Source organism: Cetorhinus maximus, chromosome 38, assembly GCF_964194155.1.
Source record: "Cetorhinus maximus chromosome 38, sCetMax3.hap1.1, whole genome shotgun sequence".
Classification (NCBI taxonomy): domain Eukaryota; kingdom Metazoa; phylum Chordata; class Chondrichthyes; order Lamniformes; family Cetorhinidae; genus Cetorhinus; species Cetorhinus maximus.
The window spans coordinates 1,648,560-1,663,830 of record NC_135916.1 but is presented as its reverse complement, the minus strand read 5'-3'; the positions used below and the strand labels follow the sequence as shown (position 1 = coordinate 1,663,830).

General features: G+C 48.1%; 2 protein-coding genes across 2 annotated transcripts; one reads left to right on the top strand and one right to left on the bottom strand.

The window, feature by feature from the left end:
- The first annotated feature begins 9,288 nt into the window (after positions 1-9,288).
- LOC144672482 (histone H2AX-like) lies at positions 9,289-9,748 on the top strand. The gene has a single exon (XM_078534326.1). It carries the CDS (start codon positions 9,289-9,291, stop codon positions 9,679-9,681), a length of 393 nt encoding a protein of 130 aa, XP_078390452.1. The 3' UTR covers positions 9,682-9,748.
- A 4,431-nt stretch (positions 9,749-14,179) lies between these two features.
- LOC144672470 (histone H1-like) lies at positions 14,180-14,836 on the bottom strand. Its single transcript, XM_078534314.1, has one exon. It carries the CDS (start codon positions 14,834-14,836, stop codon positions 14,180-14,182), a length of 657 nt encoding a protein of 218 aa, XP_078390440.1.
- Between the last annotated feature and the right edge of the window lie 435 nt (positions 14,837-15,271).

Here is a 15,271-nt window from a genome sequence, read left to right as displayed (position 1 = left end):
TCATCAGATAATAATCTGCCTTTCTCTTTTTGCTACCAAAATGGATAACCTCACATTGATCCACATTATACTGCATCTGCCATGCATTTGCCCACTCACTCAGCTTGTCTAAATCACATTGAAGCATCTCTGCATCCTGCTTTGAAGCCACAGTAATTCTGTGTCAATAAAATAGTTTAAATTGAGCAGTCATTTACCATGAGGAAACAGGCAAAGAATAATCTCCCTGCTCGAACGAGACTCTATGGGGACAATGAAATAATAAAAGTAAACACTGTGGATGCAGGAAATCTGAAATGAAAACAGAAACTTCTGGGGGAATAAAACTGTCCGGCAGAATACAAGGGGTGAATAGCGCGAGCATGGGAGAGTGTAAACGGAAGAGGGTGTGAGGGAGAGAAAGAGTGAAGGAGTTAAGAGAGAGAGGGAGAAAGTGTGAGGGGGAAAATGATGTGAGGGTGGAAAGACTGTGAGCAGGAGAGACTGTAAGCAGGGAAAGACACTGAGGGGTTAGAGATTGTGAGGGACTGTGCTTATTATCAGAGAGTGAGTGTGACTGGGAGGGGATTGTGAGGGGGAGAAAATGTGAACGAGAAGGGAAAAAGAGGGGCAAAGAATGTGAATCAGAGTGAATGTGAGGAGCCTGAGTGTGAAGAGGAAGCGACTGTGAGGGGGCATTGAGTGTGAGGGGCAGAGATTGTGTGGGTGAGTGTGCAAGTGTGAGAATGTCTGAGGATGTGTGTGGTGAGAGGGGTAGAGGGTGCATGAGGCAGAGTGTGAGGGGGACAGAGTGTGTGGAGGAGAGAGTGTGAAAGGGAGAGTGTGTGAGGGGGAGGCAGTGTGAGGGGGTGGAGAGTGTCAAGGTGATGAGAGTGAAAGGGTTTAGTGAGTGAGAGGTGGCGAGAGTGTGAGGGAGAGAGAGTGAAAGTAGGAGAGTGTAAGGGGGTAGAGAATGTGAGGCAGGAAAAAGTGTGTGAGCAGGAAGTATTGAAGGTGCCAAGAGTCTGAGGGGGAGGGTGTGAAGAGGCAGAGTGTGTGACGGTGAAGGGAGTGAAAGGGGAAGAGAGTGTGAGGGTGAAGGGAGTGAGAGGGGAAGAGAGTGTGAGGGGGAGAAAGGATGAGGGGGAGAGAGTGTGACTGGGGAGAGAGTGTCTAGATGACAAGCCTGAAAGGGGGTAGCAAATGAGAGGGGGAGAGAGTGTGAGTGTGAGAGAGTGAGCAGAAGAGAGTGAAAGGGGACAGAGAGTGTTAAAGAGCAAAGAGTCCTGGAGGTAGAAAGTGTTAGAGGTGTACAGAGTGAGAGAGCGTGAGTGGGTGGAGAGAGAGGTGTGAGACAGTGTGTGGGCAAGAGGGTAGGAAGGGATAGAGTTAGCAACATAGAAACTAGGAGCAGGAGTAGGCCATTCGGCCCTTCGAGCCTGCTCCGCCAATCATTATGTTCATGGATGATCATCCAACTCAATAGCCTGCTCCCGCTTTCTCCCCATATCCTTTGATCCCTTTCGCCCCAAGAGCTATATCTAACTCCTTCTTGAAAACATACAATGTTTTGGTCTCAACTACTTTCTATGGTAACGAATCCCACAGGCTCACCACTCTCTGGGTGAAGAAAGTTCTCCTCATCTCAGTCCTAAATGGGCTACCCCATATCCTCAGATTGTGACCCATGGTTCTGGACTCCCCGAACATCGGGAACGTCCTTCCTGCATCTACCCTGTCTAGTCCTGTTAGAATTTAATATATGTTTCTATGAGACCCGCTGCCCTCCTTCTATAGCAACTACACCCTTCCTCAGATAAGGAGACCAAAACTGTACATTATATCCCAGGTCTCACCAAGGCCCTATACAATTGCAGCAAGACATCCCTGTTCCTGTACTTGAATCCTCTGGCTATGAAGGCCAACATACCATTTGCCTTCTTTACCGCCTGCTGCACCTGCATGCTTATGTTCAGCGACTGGTGTACAAGGACACCCAGGTCTCGTTGCACATTCCCCTCTCTCAATTTATAGCCATTCAGATAATAATCTGCCTTCCTGTTTTCACTACCAAAATGGATAACCTCACATTGATCCACATTATACTGCATCTGCCTTGCATTTGCCCACTCACTCAGCTTGAGGCATCTCTGCATCCTGCTGTGAAGCCACAGTAATCCTGTGTCAATAAATTAATTTAAATTGAGCAATCATTTACCATGAACTAACAGGCAAAGGATAATCTCCCTGCTGAACTAAGGCTCTATGGGTACAATGAAAAATAAAATAAAACACTGTGGATGTGGGAAATCTGAAATGAAAACAGAAACTGCTGGGGGAATAAAACTGTCCGGCAGAATGTTAGGGGTGGAGAGTGTGAGCATGGGAGAGAGTGTAAGCGGAAGAGAGTGTGAGGGAGAGAAAGAGTAAAGGAGTTAAGAGAGAGAGGGAGAAAGTGTGAGGGGGAAGATGTGAGGGTGGAAAGAGTGTGAGCAGGAGAGACTGTAAGCAGGGAAAGACACTGAGGGGTTAGAGATTGTGAGGGACTGTGCTTATTATCAGAGAGTGAGTGTGACTGGGAGGGGATTGTGAGGGGGAGAAAATGTGAACGAGAAGGGAAAAAGAGGGGCATAGAATGTGAATCAGAGTGAATGTGAGGAGCCTGAGTGTGAAGAGGAAGTGAGTGTGAGGGGGCATTGAGTGTGAGGGGCAGAGATTGTGTGGGTGAGTGTGCAAGTGTGAAAATGTCTGAGGATATGTGTGGTGAGAGGGGTAGAGGGTGCATGAGGCAGAGTGTGAGGGGGACAGAGTGTGTGGAGGAGAGAGTGTGAAAGGGAGAGTGTGTGAGGGGGAGGCAGTGTGAGGGGGTGGATAGTGTCAAGGTGATGAGAGTGAAAGGGTTTAGTGAGTGAGAGGTGGAGAGAGTGTGAGGGAGAGAGAGTGAAAGTAGGAGAGTGTAAGGGGGTAGAGAATGTGAGGCAGGAAAAAGTGTGCGAGCAGGAAGTATTGAAGGTGCCAAGAGTCTGAGGGGGAGGGTGTGAAGAGGCAGAGTGTGTGACTGTGAAGGGAGTGAAAGGGGAAGAGAGTGTGAGGGTGAAGGGAGTGAGAGGGGAAGAGAGTGTGAGGGGGAGAAAGGATGAGGGGGAGAGAGTGTGACTGGGGAGAGAGTGTCTAGATGACAAGCCTGAAAGGGGGTAGCAAATGAGAGGGGGAGAGAGTGTGAGTGTGAGAGAGTGAGCAGAAGAGAGTGAAAGGGGACAGAGAGTGTTAAAGAGCAAAGAGTCCTGGAGGTAGAAAGTGTTAGAGGTGTACAGAGTGAGAGAGCGTGAGAGAGAGGTGTGAGACAGTGTGTGGGCAAGAGGGTAGGAAGGGATAGAGTTAGCAACATAGAAACTAGGAGCAGGAGTAGGCCATTCGGCCCTTCGAGCCTGCTCCGCCAATCATTATGTTCATGGATGATCATCCAACTCAATAGCCTGCTCCCGCTTTCTCCCCATATCCTTTGATCCCTTTCGCCACAACAGCTATATCTAACTCCTTCTTGAAAACATACAATGTTTTGGTCTCAACTACTTTCTGTGGTAACGAATCCCACAGGCTCACCACTCACTGGGTGAAGAAATTTCTCCTCATCTCAGTCCTAAATGGGCTACCCCATATCCTCAGATTGTGACCCATGGTTCTGGACTCCCCGAACATCGGGAACGTCCTTCCTGTATCCACCCTGTCTAGTCCTGTTTGAATTTAATATATGTTTCTATGAGACCCGCTGCCCTCCTTCTATAGCAACTACACCCTTCCTCAGATAAGGAGACCAAAACTGTACATTATATCCCAGGTCTCACCAAGGCCCTATACAATTGCAGCAAGACATCCCTGTTCCTGTACTTGAATCCTCTGGCTATGAAGGCCAACATACCATTTGCCTTCTTTACCGCCTGCTGCACCTGCATGCTTATGTTCAGCGACTGGTGTACAAGGACACCCAGGTCTCGTTGTACTTTCCCCACTCTCAATTTATAGCCATCCAGATAATAATCTACCTTCCTGTTTTCACTACCAAAATGGATAACCTCACATTGATCCACAATATACTGCATCTGCCATGCATTTGCCCACTCACTCAGCTTGTCCAAATCACACTGAAGCATCTCTGCATCCTCCTCACAGCTCACCCTCCCACCCAACTTTGTGTTATCTGCAATTTCCAGATATTACATTTAGCTTCCTCATCTAAATCATTAATATATATTGTGAATAACTGGGGTCCTAGCACCGATCCCTGCAGTACCCCACTAGTCACTGCCTGCCATTTGGAAAAAGACACGTTTTTACCTATTCTTTGTTTCCTGTCTGCCAACCAGTTTTCTATCCATTTCAATACACTACCCCCAATCCCAAATGCTTTAATTTTACACACCAATCTCTTATGTGGAACTTTGTCAAAAGCCTTCTGAAAGTCCAAATAAACCACATCCACTGGCTCCTCCTCATCAACTCTACTAGTTACATCCTCAAAAAATTCCAGTAGATTTGTCAAGCATGATTTCCCTTTCGTAAATCCATGCTGACTCTGTCCGATTCTGCCACTGTTTTGCACGTGCGCAGCTATTAAATCTTTTATATGACTCTAGAATTTTCCCCACTACTGACGTCAGGCTGACTGGTCTATAATTCCCTGTTTTCTCTCTACCTCCCTTTTTAAATAGTGGGGTTACATTTGCTACTCTCCAATCTGTAGGAACTGTTCCAGATTCTATTGAGCCTCAAAAGATGACCACTATTGCATCCACTATGTCTAGGGCCACTTCCATAAATACTCTGGGATGTAGATTATCAGGCCCCGGGGATTAATCGGCCTTCAATCCTTTCAATTTCCCAACACCATTTCCCTACTAATACTGATTTATTTCAGTTCCTCCCCCTCATTAAACCCTGTGTTCTCCAACATTTCTGGTATATTATTAGTATCCTTCTTTGTGAAGACAGGACCAAAGTATGTATTTAGTTGGTCAGCCATTTCTTTGTTCCCCTTTATAAATTCCCCTCTTTCTGTCTGTATATTTGTCTTCACCAATCTTTTTCTCTTCACATACCTATAGAACCTTTTACAGTCAGTTTTTATGTTCCCTGCAAGCTTACTCTCATACTCTATTTTCCCCTTCTTAATCAATCCCTTGGTCCTCCTTTGCTGAATTCTAAACTGCTCCCAATCCTCAGGTCTGTTGTTTTTTTCTGGCCAATTTGTATGCCTCTTCCTTGCATCTAATACTATCTCTAATTTCCCTTGTAAGCCATGGTTTAGCCACCTTTCTTGTTTCACTTTTGTGCCAGACAGGAATAAACAATTGTTGCTGTTCACCCATGCATTCTTTGAATTGAGTGAGAGCACATGGTAGGCAGAGAGCAGGGGAGAGAGTGTGAGGCGGAGAAAACGTGAGGGAGTGGAGAGGGATGGGAGAGATTGTGATGTAGAGAGACTTTGAAGGCGCAGCAAGTTTGAGAGTGTTGAAGGTGTGAGGGTGTAGAGTGAGTGAGGGGGAGAGTGTGTGAAGGGGAGAGAGTATCAGGCACGGGGGAGTGTCACGAGTGACAGATTGTGATGTGGAGAGTGTTGAGGGGGCAACTAGTATGATGGTGTAGAGAGTGTGATAGGGAGAGAGAGTGAGAGATTTAGTGTCTATGAGGAGCAGAGAGTGGGAGTACGATAGACAGTGTGAGGGCATAGAGAGTGAAGGGGAAGGAAATGTGAGGGAGAGAGATTTAAGGGGAATAGATTGTGAGCAATACAGCGTGAGGGGTTCACAGAATCACACACTGCAGAAGAGGGCCTTCGGCACATCGTGTCAGCGCCGACACATGAGAAACACCTGACCTAGCTACCTAATTCCTTTTACCAGCACATGGCCCAAAGCCTTGAATGTTATGACGTGCCAAGTGCTCATCCAGGTACTTTTTAAAGGATGTGAGGCAACCCGCCTCCACCACCCTCCCAGGCAGCGCATTCCAGACCGTCACCACCCTCTGGGTAAAAAAAGTTTTTTCTCACATCCCCTCTAAACCTCCTCCCCCTCACCTTGAACTTATGCCCCCTTGTGACTGACCCCTCAACTAAGGGGAACAGCTGCTCCCTATCCTCCCTGTCCATGCTCCTCATAATCTTGTACACCTCGATCAGGTCGCCCCTCAGTCTTCTCTGCTCCAATTAAATACCCAAGTCTATCCAACCTGTCTTCATAACTTAAATGTTTCATTCCAGGCAACATCCTGGTGAACCTTCTCTGCATCCGCTCCAGTGCATTCACATCCTTCCTTTAATGTGGCGACCAGAACTGCACCCAGCACTCCAGCTGTGGCCTCACCAAGGTTCTATACAACTCCAACATGACCTCCCACTTTTGTAATCTATGCCTCGATTGATAAAGGCAATTGTCCCATATGCCTTTTTCACCACCCCACTAATATGCCCCTCCTCCTTCAGAGTTCCATGGACACACACGCCAAGGTCCCTTTGTTCCTCAGAACTTCCTAGTGTCATGCCGTTCATTGGGTTAATTGATGTGAGGAGGAGAATGTGTGAAAGGGAGACACAGTCTGAGGGAGTTGAGAGTGTGAGGGGTAGAAAGTATTAGTGGTGTAGAGTTTGAGGGGGAGAGAGTGAGGGGTAAGTGTGTGAGGGGCAGGAGATTGTGACATGGAGAGAGTGTGAGGGGGCAGCGAGTGAGGGTGTAGATAGTGTGCAGTTCAAGAGAATGTGAGGGGAGAGAGCATGAGGGGGAGAGTGTGATGGGTTAGAGAGTTTGAGGGGGGAAGAGAGTGAAGGGTACAAAGTGAAAGGGTTACAGGGTCTGAGGGGGAGAATGTTTGAAAGGGTAGAGAGCACAGAGCTGGAGCAGTTTCAGGCATAAGAGAGAGTGAGGGGGGAATGAGGTGTGAGGTGAGGTTGTAGAGACAGTGAGGGGGAAGAGAGTGTGAGGGTGAGGGAGTGTGTGATGGAAAGAGTGCGGGGAGAAGAGTGTGAGGGGGTGAGAGATCCTGAGGTGGAGAGAGGGTGAGCAAGGGACAAAGTGTGAGGGGAGAAAGTGTGTAAGATTGTTGAGAAAGAAGGGGTGGCTGTGTGAGGGGGAGAGATTCTGAGGGGAGTGAGAGTGTGAGGGGGTTGAAAGTGAGGGTGTGACTGAATAGAGATTGTCAGGGGGTATACCATGTGGGGTATAAAGTGATAGAGGTGGAAAGAGTGTGAGGGCATAGAATGAGTGAGGAGGACAGAGTATTGGGGGAGAGAAGGTGGGTGTTAGAGGGATTGAAGGGCAGAGAGTGAGAGTGGGGTAGACATTGTGAGGACATAAAGAGTGAGCAGGAGAGAGTGTGAGGCGGAAAGAATGTGAGCAGGAGAGAATGAGAGGGGTTAGAGAGTGTTGGCAGCAAAGAGAGTGTGAGGGGGTTCAGATTGCGAAGGGATTTGGAGTGTGAGGTGGTAGGGAATATGATGGGGAGAGCATGTGAAGGGAAGAACGTGTGAAGGGGTAGAGAGAGTGAGGTGGAGAGGTCGTGATGGGGAGAATGTGAGGGTGGAGAGAATGTGATGTTGTAGCCAGGAAGAGTGGGTAATGAGTGAGAAGGGGAGAGTGTGAATGTGAGAGCGTGGGAGTGCAAGAGAGTGAGAGGAGATAGGGAGTGTGAGAGGAGTAAGAGAGTGGGGGTAGAAAGTGTGACATGCTAAGAAAGTGTGAGGGGGAGAGAGTATGAAGTGGTGGATAGAGAGGGGGGCGGGGTGAGAGTGTTTCACCTTTGAAATAACCACAAATCGTCTGAAACACCCAGTAAAGGAAGCAAAGGAGAGTTACCGGGTGACAAAGTAAGGAAATTAACTTGTAGGCCTGAGAGGATAAAGTGTTGTTGTAGTTAAGAGATCGCAGCCCTTTCTCTGACCGACTTGGTGGCTCGTAAAAGAGCCTTTGTGGTTGTCGGTGTAAGTCTAGAGTCGGGTAGGGTCAGTCTAGGCGCACTCCCCGCGGATGTGGCCGGCCAGCTGTCCTTGGGCATGATGGTCACTCGCTTGGCGTGGATGGCACACAGGTTGGTGTCCTCTTTGTCCAATCTCTTTGACATCGTCTAAGTCTCCTGTTATCACATTATAGACTTTAGTATTAAGTCTACCACTGATGATAGGCTAATCAGTCTGTAATTCCCTGTTTTTTTTACCCTGCTTTATTTTATGGAAAAATATACATTTCAGAATAAAGTTCACATTTATTTATCATGAACAGACAGATATTCCATGCACCCATAGCAGGGTTTAACAGATTATGTGGGGATTAAAAGGAGAATAGAAGCATAATCTTATGTTGGCAGCATTAGATGTCGAATGAAATATAAAATTTTCTCAGGGATTGACATGCACCAGATAAAATCCAAACTGACTTAAATCTGAATGCTACAGAGACAAAAACAAAAACAGAAACATATATCGTTGATGTCAATTTCGGAAGAAAAGCTTCAGTGAGTGAAAACAACATTTAAGTAACAGATAATGATGATTAGGCTTAATCCCAGAATCACATAGCCTGCAGAGGATTTTCATTTTTATTGTTGGTTTGGAATACAATGTATGCTTGCTGCTTCAGAATAGACCCTGCCTTGTTGCATAAATGTAATCAAGCAGAGTCTATCTTTGATCCTTCAAAGATGCTATCCCTCCCCAGCATTATAAAAGTTGATTTGATCAATTCATTCCGTATAAGTCCTGGCGGTGTAGGAAGCCTCAGTTTCAATACTGGCAGATTTAAGCCAAAAAATGTGCACTCCGCTCTTCACACTCACGAACATGTATAAAACAAAAGTTGGCGCCTTTATTGTCCTCTTGTCCACAGGCAAAACCAGAAACTGACAGTTTCGGGTAAACTGTAGACAAGGAAAAGAGAGCGAGAAACCTTCTAACATTCTGTAACAGAACTGCTTTAATGTTAAACATTAGAACAATTTGTAAAGGAATTGTCCTTTGTTTAGCTAAGACGATTTCTGTCCGATAATTCCTTCGATTAATTTTTTGGCGGACTTTTCCAGTTTGAAATATATAATCGTTTGTTTAACTGATGATTTGGCGCCCTTAACTTCCGACTTCATACGTTGCTTGCCCGCATTGGTGAGTCAGGCAGAAATCTGATTGGTAACATGAAGAATATTATGAGCTAAAATATAATTGACCAATCAGCTCTGAGCGCACCACCATTCCTCCTGAGAGTATAAGAGAACTGAAAGAAGGCGGATATCAGCATTCTCTGTGAAAGTGCTTGTGAGATTGTTACAATGTCTGGAAGAGGAAAGACTGGTGGGAAAGTTCGGTCCAAGGCCAGGTCTCGCTCCTCCCGGGCCGGACTGCAGTTCCCGGTGGGCCGCGTTCACAGGCTGCTGAGGAAGGGGAACTACGCTGAGCGTGTGGGTGCCGGAGCCCCGGTCTATCTGGCCGCCGTGCTCGAGTATCTGACGGCTGAAATCCTCGAGCTGGCCGGCAACGCGGCCCGGGACAACAAGAAGACCCGCATCATCCCCAGGCACCTGCAGCTGGCCGTCCGCAACGACGAGGAGCTCAACAAGCTGCTGGGAGGGGTGACCATCGCTCAGGGCGGGGTGCTGCCTAATATCCAGGCCGTGCTGCTGCCCAAGAAAAGCGGCGCCTCTGCAGCCACCAAGACCAAGTGAAGCGACCATTCTTTAAACTGAGAACCCAAAGGCTCTTTTCAGAGCCACTCACTTAATCAGTGAAAGGGGCGACCTGTTGTCTATCCGGATGCGCGATAACATCCCTATCGATTCGGAATGACATTATATTTCTAATGCGATCTGTGAAAGCGCTGGTTACAACGAGACGCTGGCGCTGTTGCCTTTTCCAGACACCAGGAGTCTGTGCTGCATCTACATATGACCAACTGACAATGTTCAGGGAAACATTCATTGAATAATTAATTCATTCCATTTCTAATTCAATGACGTGAAATAGCTAAAGAACTATAAATGGAATCACCCCATATCCCCAAATGCAGCAGAGGGAGAGACCGGATGAACAAAAGGACTTAAATAAATTGTAGGCCCGAGGGTTTTAGGAGCTAGATTGTTTAACAAGAGATCGCAGCTCTTTCTCTGACCGACTCGGTGGCTCTTTGGGGCATTTGAAGCTGAATCCGGGTTTTAGTGCATGTGTGAACATCCCTATCGCTTCGTAATTTCTGATGATATCTGAAAGGGTGGGTTAGAGTGAGACGCATCCTGCTAGCACTGTTACATCTTACGGACATTAGTAGTATGTGCTGCAACTATTTATATCCAGTCTCCAGAATTCGCGAAAAAGTGCCTTTATTATTAAAATATTTGCCTTATGAAAATGATCTCAAATGATCTGAAACACCGAGTGATTGAAGCAAAGGACAGTTACCCGGTGACAAAGTGAGGAAAATAAATTGTAGGCCTGAGATGCTAAAGTGCTGGTGTAGTTAAGAGATCGCAGCTCCTTCTTTGACCGACTTGGTGGCTCTTAAAAGAGCCTTTGTGGTTCTCGGTGTAAGTCTAGTGTCGGGCAGGGTGAGTCTAGGCGCGCTCCCCGCGGATGCGGCGGGCCAGCTGGATGTCCTTGGGCATGATGGTGACTCGCTTGGCGTGGATGGCGCACAGGTTGGTGTCCTCAAAGAGCCCCACCAGGTAAGCCTCGCTGGCCTCCTGCAGGGCCATGACGGCCGAGCTCTGGAAGCGCAGGTCGGTCTTGAAGTCCTGAGCGATCTCTCGCACCAGGCGCTGGAAGGGCAGTTTGCGGATCAGCAGCTCGGTGGATTTCTGGTAGCGGCGGATCTCCCGCAGAGCCACAGTGCCGGGCCTGTAGCGATGGGGCTTCTTGACGCCGCCCGTGGCTGGAGCGCTCTTGCGGGCAGCTTTGGTAGCCAGCTGCTTGCGGGGAGCTTTCCCTCCGGTCGACTTGCGCGCTGTCTGCTTGGTCCTGGCCATGATAACAAACGCTGTGGAACACAGACTCTGAGAATGATCAAGCCGATCTGTGTCTGTCTATTTAAGACATGTCCGTCACCTCCCTCCTGTCCTGATTGGATGCAGCGCAATCCCGCCCAGAAATTTGAAAAGAGCAGCGGGCTGCATGGATTTCTGGGCCCTGATTGGTGGAGCAGAAACTGACAGTTCATCAATTTCAAAATGCCCGCCAATTTCAGAGGGACGAGTAACTGAAATTAAAAGAAACCTAGTTTGAAGGCAGTTCAAATAAATATCAATGCGACAAATATCACAAGGTCTCAATGTTTGCGAGCCCCATTTCGGTAACAGCTCCGACTTCCTGCTTTTGAACGCAGATTAAATTCTTTCATCCCCTGATCGATTGCTGGCCGGAGGCATCATTCCCCCGCCATTTCCGCCAACTCCAGCATGATGCCACCACCAAACACATCTTCCCTTCAACCCCCTTTGTGGCATTCCGTAGGGATCGTTCCCTCCGGGACACCCTGGTCCACCCCTCCACCTTCCCCTCCTCCTCAACCCCCACCTATGGCACCGCCCCATGTCCACGCAAAAGATGCAACACCTGCCCCTTCCCTTCCTCTCTCCTCACCGTCCAAGAGCCCAAACACTCCTTTCAAGTGAAGCAGCGTTTCACTTGCATTTCCCCTAACTTAGTCTACTGCATTCGTTGCTCCAAATGCGGTCTCCTCTACATTGGAGAGACCAAACGTAAACTGGGCGACCGCTTTGCAGAACACCTGCGGTCTGTCCGCAAGAAAGACCCAAACCTCCCTGTCGCTTGTCATTTTAACACTCCACCCTGCTCTCTTGCCCACATGTCCGTCCTTGGCTTGCTGCATTGTTCAGGTGAAGCCCAACGCAAACTGGAGGAACAGCACCTCATCTTCCGACTAGGCACTTTACAGCCTTCCGGACTGAATATTGAATTCAACAACTTTAGATCTTGAACTCCCTCCTCCATCCCCACCCCCTTTCCCGTTTCATCCCCCTCCCTTTTGTTTTTTCCATTAATTTATATAGATTTTTCTTTTCCCACCTATTTCCATTATTTTTAAATTTATACCTTTTATGCCCTGTTAGTCTTTCCACCCCACCCCCACTAGAGCTGTGCCTTGAGTGTCCTGCCATCCATTCTTAATTAGCACATTCGTTTAGATAATATCATCACCTTCAACACCTCTTTTTTCTTTTGTCTGTGACATCTTTTGATTATCTGCTCCTATCACTGCTTCCTTGTCCCTACAACCACCCCACCTTCAAATTCTCTCCCCCCACCCCCACCTTAAACCAGCTTATATTTCACCCCTCTCCTAATATTACTCAGTTCTGTTGAAGGGTCATGAGGACCCGAAACGTCAGCTGTGCTCTTCTCCGCCAGGGCTGCCAGACCTGCTGAGATTTGCCTTACATTCCCGTTTAAATTCGCATTATTATATTGATCGCTCTGAAACAGGCCAGAATAAAGCTCTTAAATATCGTGCTTCCTGGATCCAGTCAACATGCTGCATGGATACAGGCTGATCCACATAAAGCTCATCTACAGATACCTCCCAGGTCCTGTCGTGTTTCAACGACTCAGGAAGAGAAAGCGAAGAATAAAAAGGCAGGGTTGAAAATAGTGCGAAGAAGCGAAAATAATGTGTCTCAAAATAGTTACTCCTGATCAAAGTGTAATAAATGATGGCCTTTATCTTGTGAACTCGGTGTTAGTTTGGAATCTGTCGTGTTCCTCAGCCAGGCTGGGAATCGGGTTTCTGGAGATTGAAAGGAAGCGAATTCCTGAAAACCGAACGAAAATAAACCATGAAACCTTGTGTAACTCACTATAGTATAGCGAATGGAGAATGCGCAGGTGAAAAAGCTGTTTTTATAAAACTACATCTCGCTTTCCGTCTCGAAGGTCACTGCTCTCAATGTGAGGTTGTGGGCGGCTCTTAGAAGAGCCTTTGGGTTTTGTTAGAGAGTCGGGTCGATTTGTTCAGCCGCCGAATCCATAGAGAGTGCGGCCCTGGCGTTTCAGAGCGTACACCACATCCATGGCGGTGACCGTCTTCCGCTTGGCGTGCTCGGTGTAGGTGACAGCATCCCTGATCACATTCTCCAGGAAAACCTTCAGCACCCCGCGGGTCTCCTCGTAGATCAGGCCCGAAATGCGCTTGACACCGCCACGGCGAGCCAGGCGGCGGATGGCTGGTTTGGTGATGCCCTGGATGTTATCGCGAAGCACTTTGCGGTGCCGCTTTGCTCCGCCTTTCCCCAGTCCTTTGCCTCCTTTCCCTCTGCCAGACATGATGCTTCTTCAGTCAAATCGGTGCTGAATGAGTGGGCAGCGGCTTCACGTTCCGCTTTTATACAGCCCGCCCCGACCTGACTGAGAAAGGGAGAATTACAGAGAGAGAGTGTGTGTGTGTGTGTGTGTGAGAGGCGGGGCGAGACAGCGTGAATGACAGTCAGGGCAATGTCTCTTGTCAGACAGCCCCTCCTCCTGCCTGCCCGAAATACATTTATTTATCAAATTATGAAGAAAGCTGAACAGAAATCTTTAAACGTAACTGAAATATTTCAACATCATAAACCAGCTATTTTGAAAATCGTAGGTATTAAATCCAATCTTCTCAGTAATATTCCCCCCTCGATACTGCACTTAAGAGTCAAATGTTTGCATCTATTTCAATCCCTCTCCTATTCTATACCAACACAACTCTAGACTATCCCCCGAACCCTCCCCTCCAGGCTGCCAAAAGGGATTGAGAAATTCCCTAACATCTCTTCCAACAGAATTAGAGAAACAACAGGTATGGGCCTTAGTTGTGAGGCGGAATTTTGAGCGATGCTCACTCCATTGCAGACTCTCACCCTGCAAATGTGAATAAAGAAAAGATAAACATTGAATGCACTGGGACACATCCCGGTTAGGGAGCTGTAAGGATATCCCTGTGTCTTATTGCACAGTGCGGGAGGGGACGGGTGGAGAGTGTGTCAGTGAGAGGGCGGGAAAATAGGATTTAAGTGGAAGGATAAAGAAACATTTCCATCTAAAAACCGCTCCCAGCGCGGAGACAGGGATCAAATGATCAGGGGATCAGCTCTTTCATGTGAAATGTGGGTGGCTCTGAAAAGAGCCTTTGGGTTCAGAGGTTTACAATTTGCTCGGGATGTTTCCCTTCTTTCCTGTCTTTGCTTATCTCCCTTTGGGCTTGGCCCTCCCTATCGCCACTTTTTTGACGCCCGTCACCTTCTTGGCCGGAGACTTTTTCTTGGGGGCTGCTTTTTTCACCGGCTTTTTGGGAGTTGCCGCCTTCTTGGCTGTTTTCTTGGCCGCTGCTTTCTTCGCTGGGGATTTCTTGGCCGCTGCTTTCTTCGCTGGGGATTTCTTGGCCGTTGCTTTCTTGACTGGAGTCTTCTTGGCCGCTGCTTTCTTTGCTGTCACCTTCTTGGCTGCCGCTTTCTTCACTGGAGATTTCTTGCCAGCTGCTACCTTCGCCTTCTTTCCCACTTTCCCCGGGGTTGTGTTCTTAGGGACTTTGAAGGAGCCCGAGGCGCCCGTGCCCTTGACCTGAACCAGGAAGCCATTCTTCACATTCCTCTTGATGCTTTGCTTGATCTGGGAGCCCAGTTTCTCCACATCCAGCCCTTTGCCGCGCAGCGCCTTCTTGATCGCGGGCAGCGACATCCCCTTGCGATCGCTGCAATCCGCCACCACCTTGAGGATCTGCTCGCCCAGCTTGGGACCGGCTGCACTGCTCCGGGGAGCCGCCTTCTTCTTCTTCTTGGGAGTCTTGACCTGGGCGGCGGGAGCGGCTGGAGGAGCCGTTTCGGCGGCTGCAGTATCGGTCATGTTCCGGGACTCTGCACAAAAGATGTCTCTGTCAATGTGAACGGGCTGAGAAATGAAGCCGCTGGTGGCGGCACTGAGCAACTTAAAGGCAGCGAGCGGACGGGGCGGAGACAGGCTGCTGTCAGCTCCAGTCTGCTGCTGCCTCTCTGTGTTTTTCTCTCCTCACAAACTCCCCAATTCCATGGAAATTCAGGCTCTGCAGTGTCCCAGACTGAATCCTTCTTATCTCTGACACTGTAATGTTTGCTGTCGAAAAGATTTGACGCGAATTGAAGACTCGAGTTTCGATTTAAACCGGATTTACTGCGGCTCCTTCACCCGATCTCTGACATGTCCTCTACTTATCGACTGAAATCTAGATAACAACCAAGAAATTGTCTTTAAATTTCACTTTGGCGTCAAGCTGGGGAAAAGAGGGAACTTATGAATTGAAAA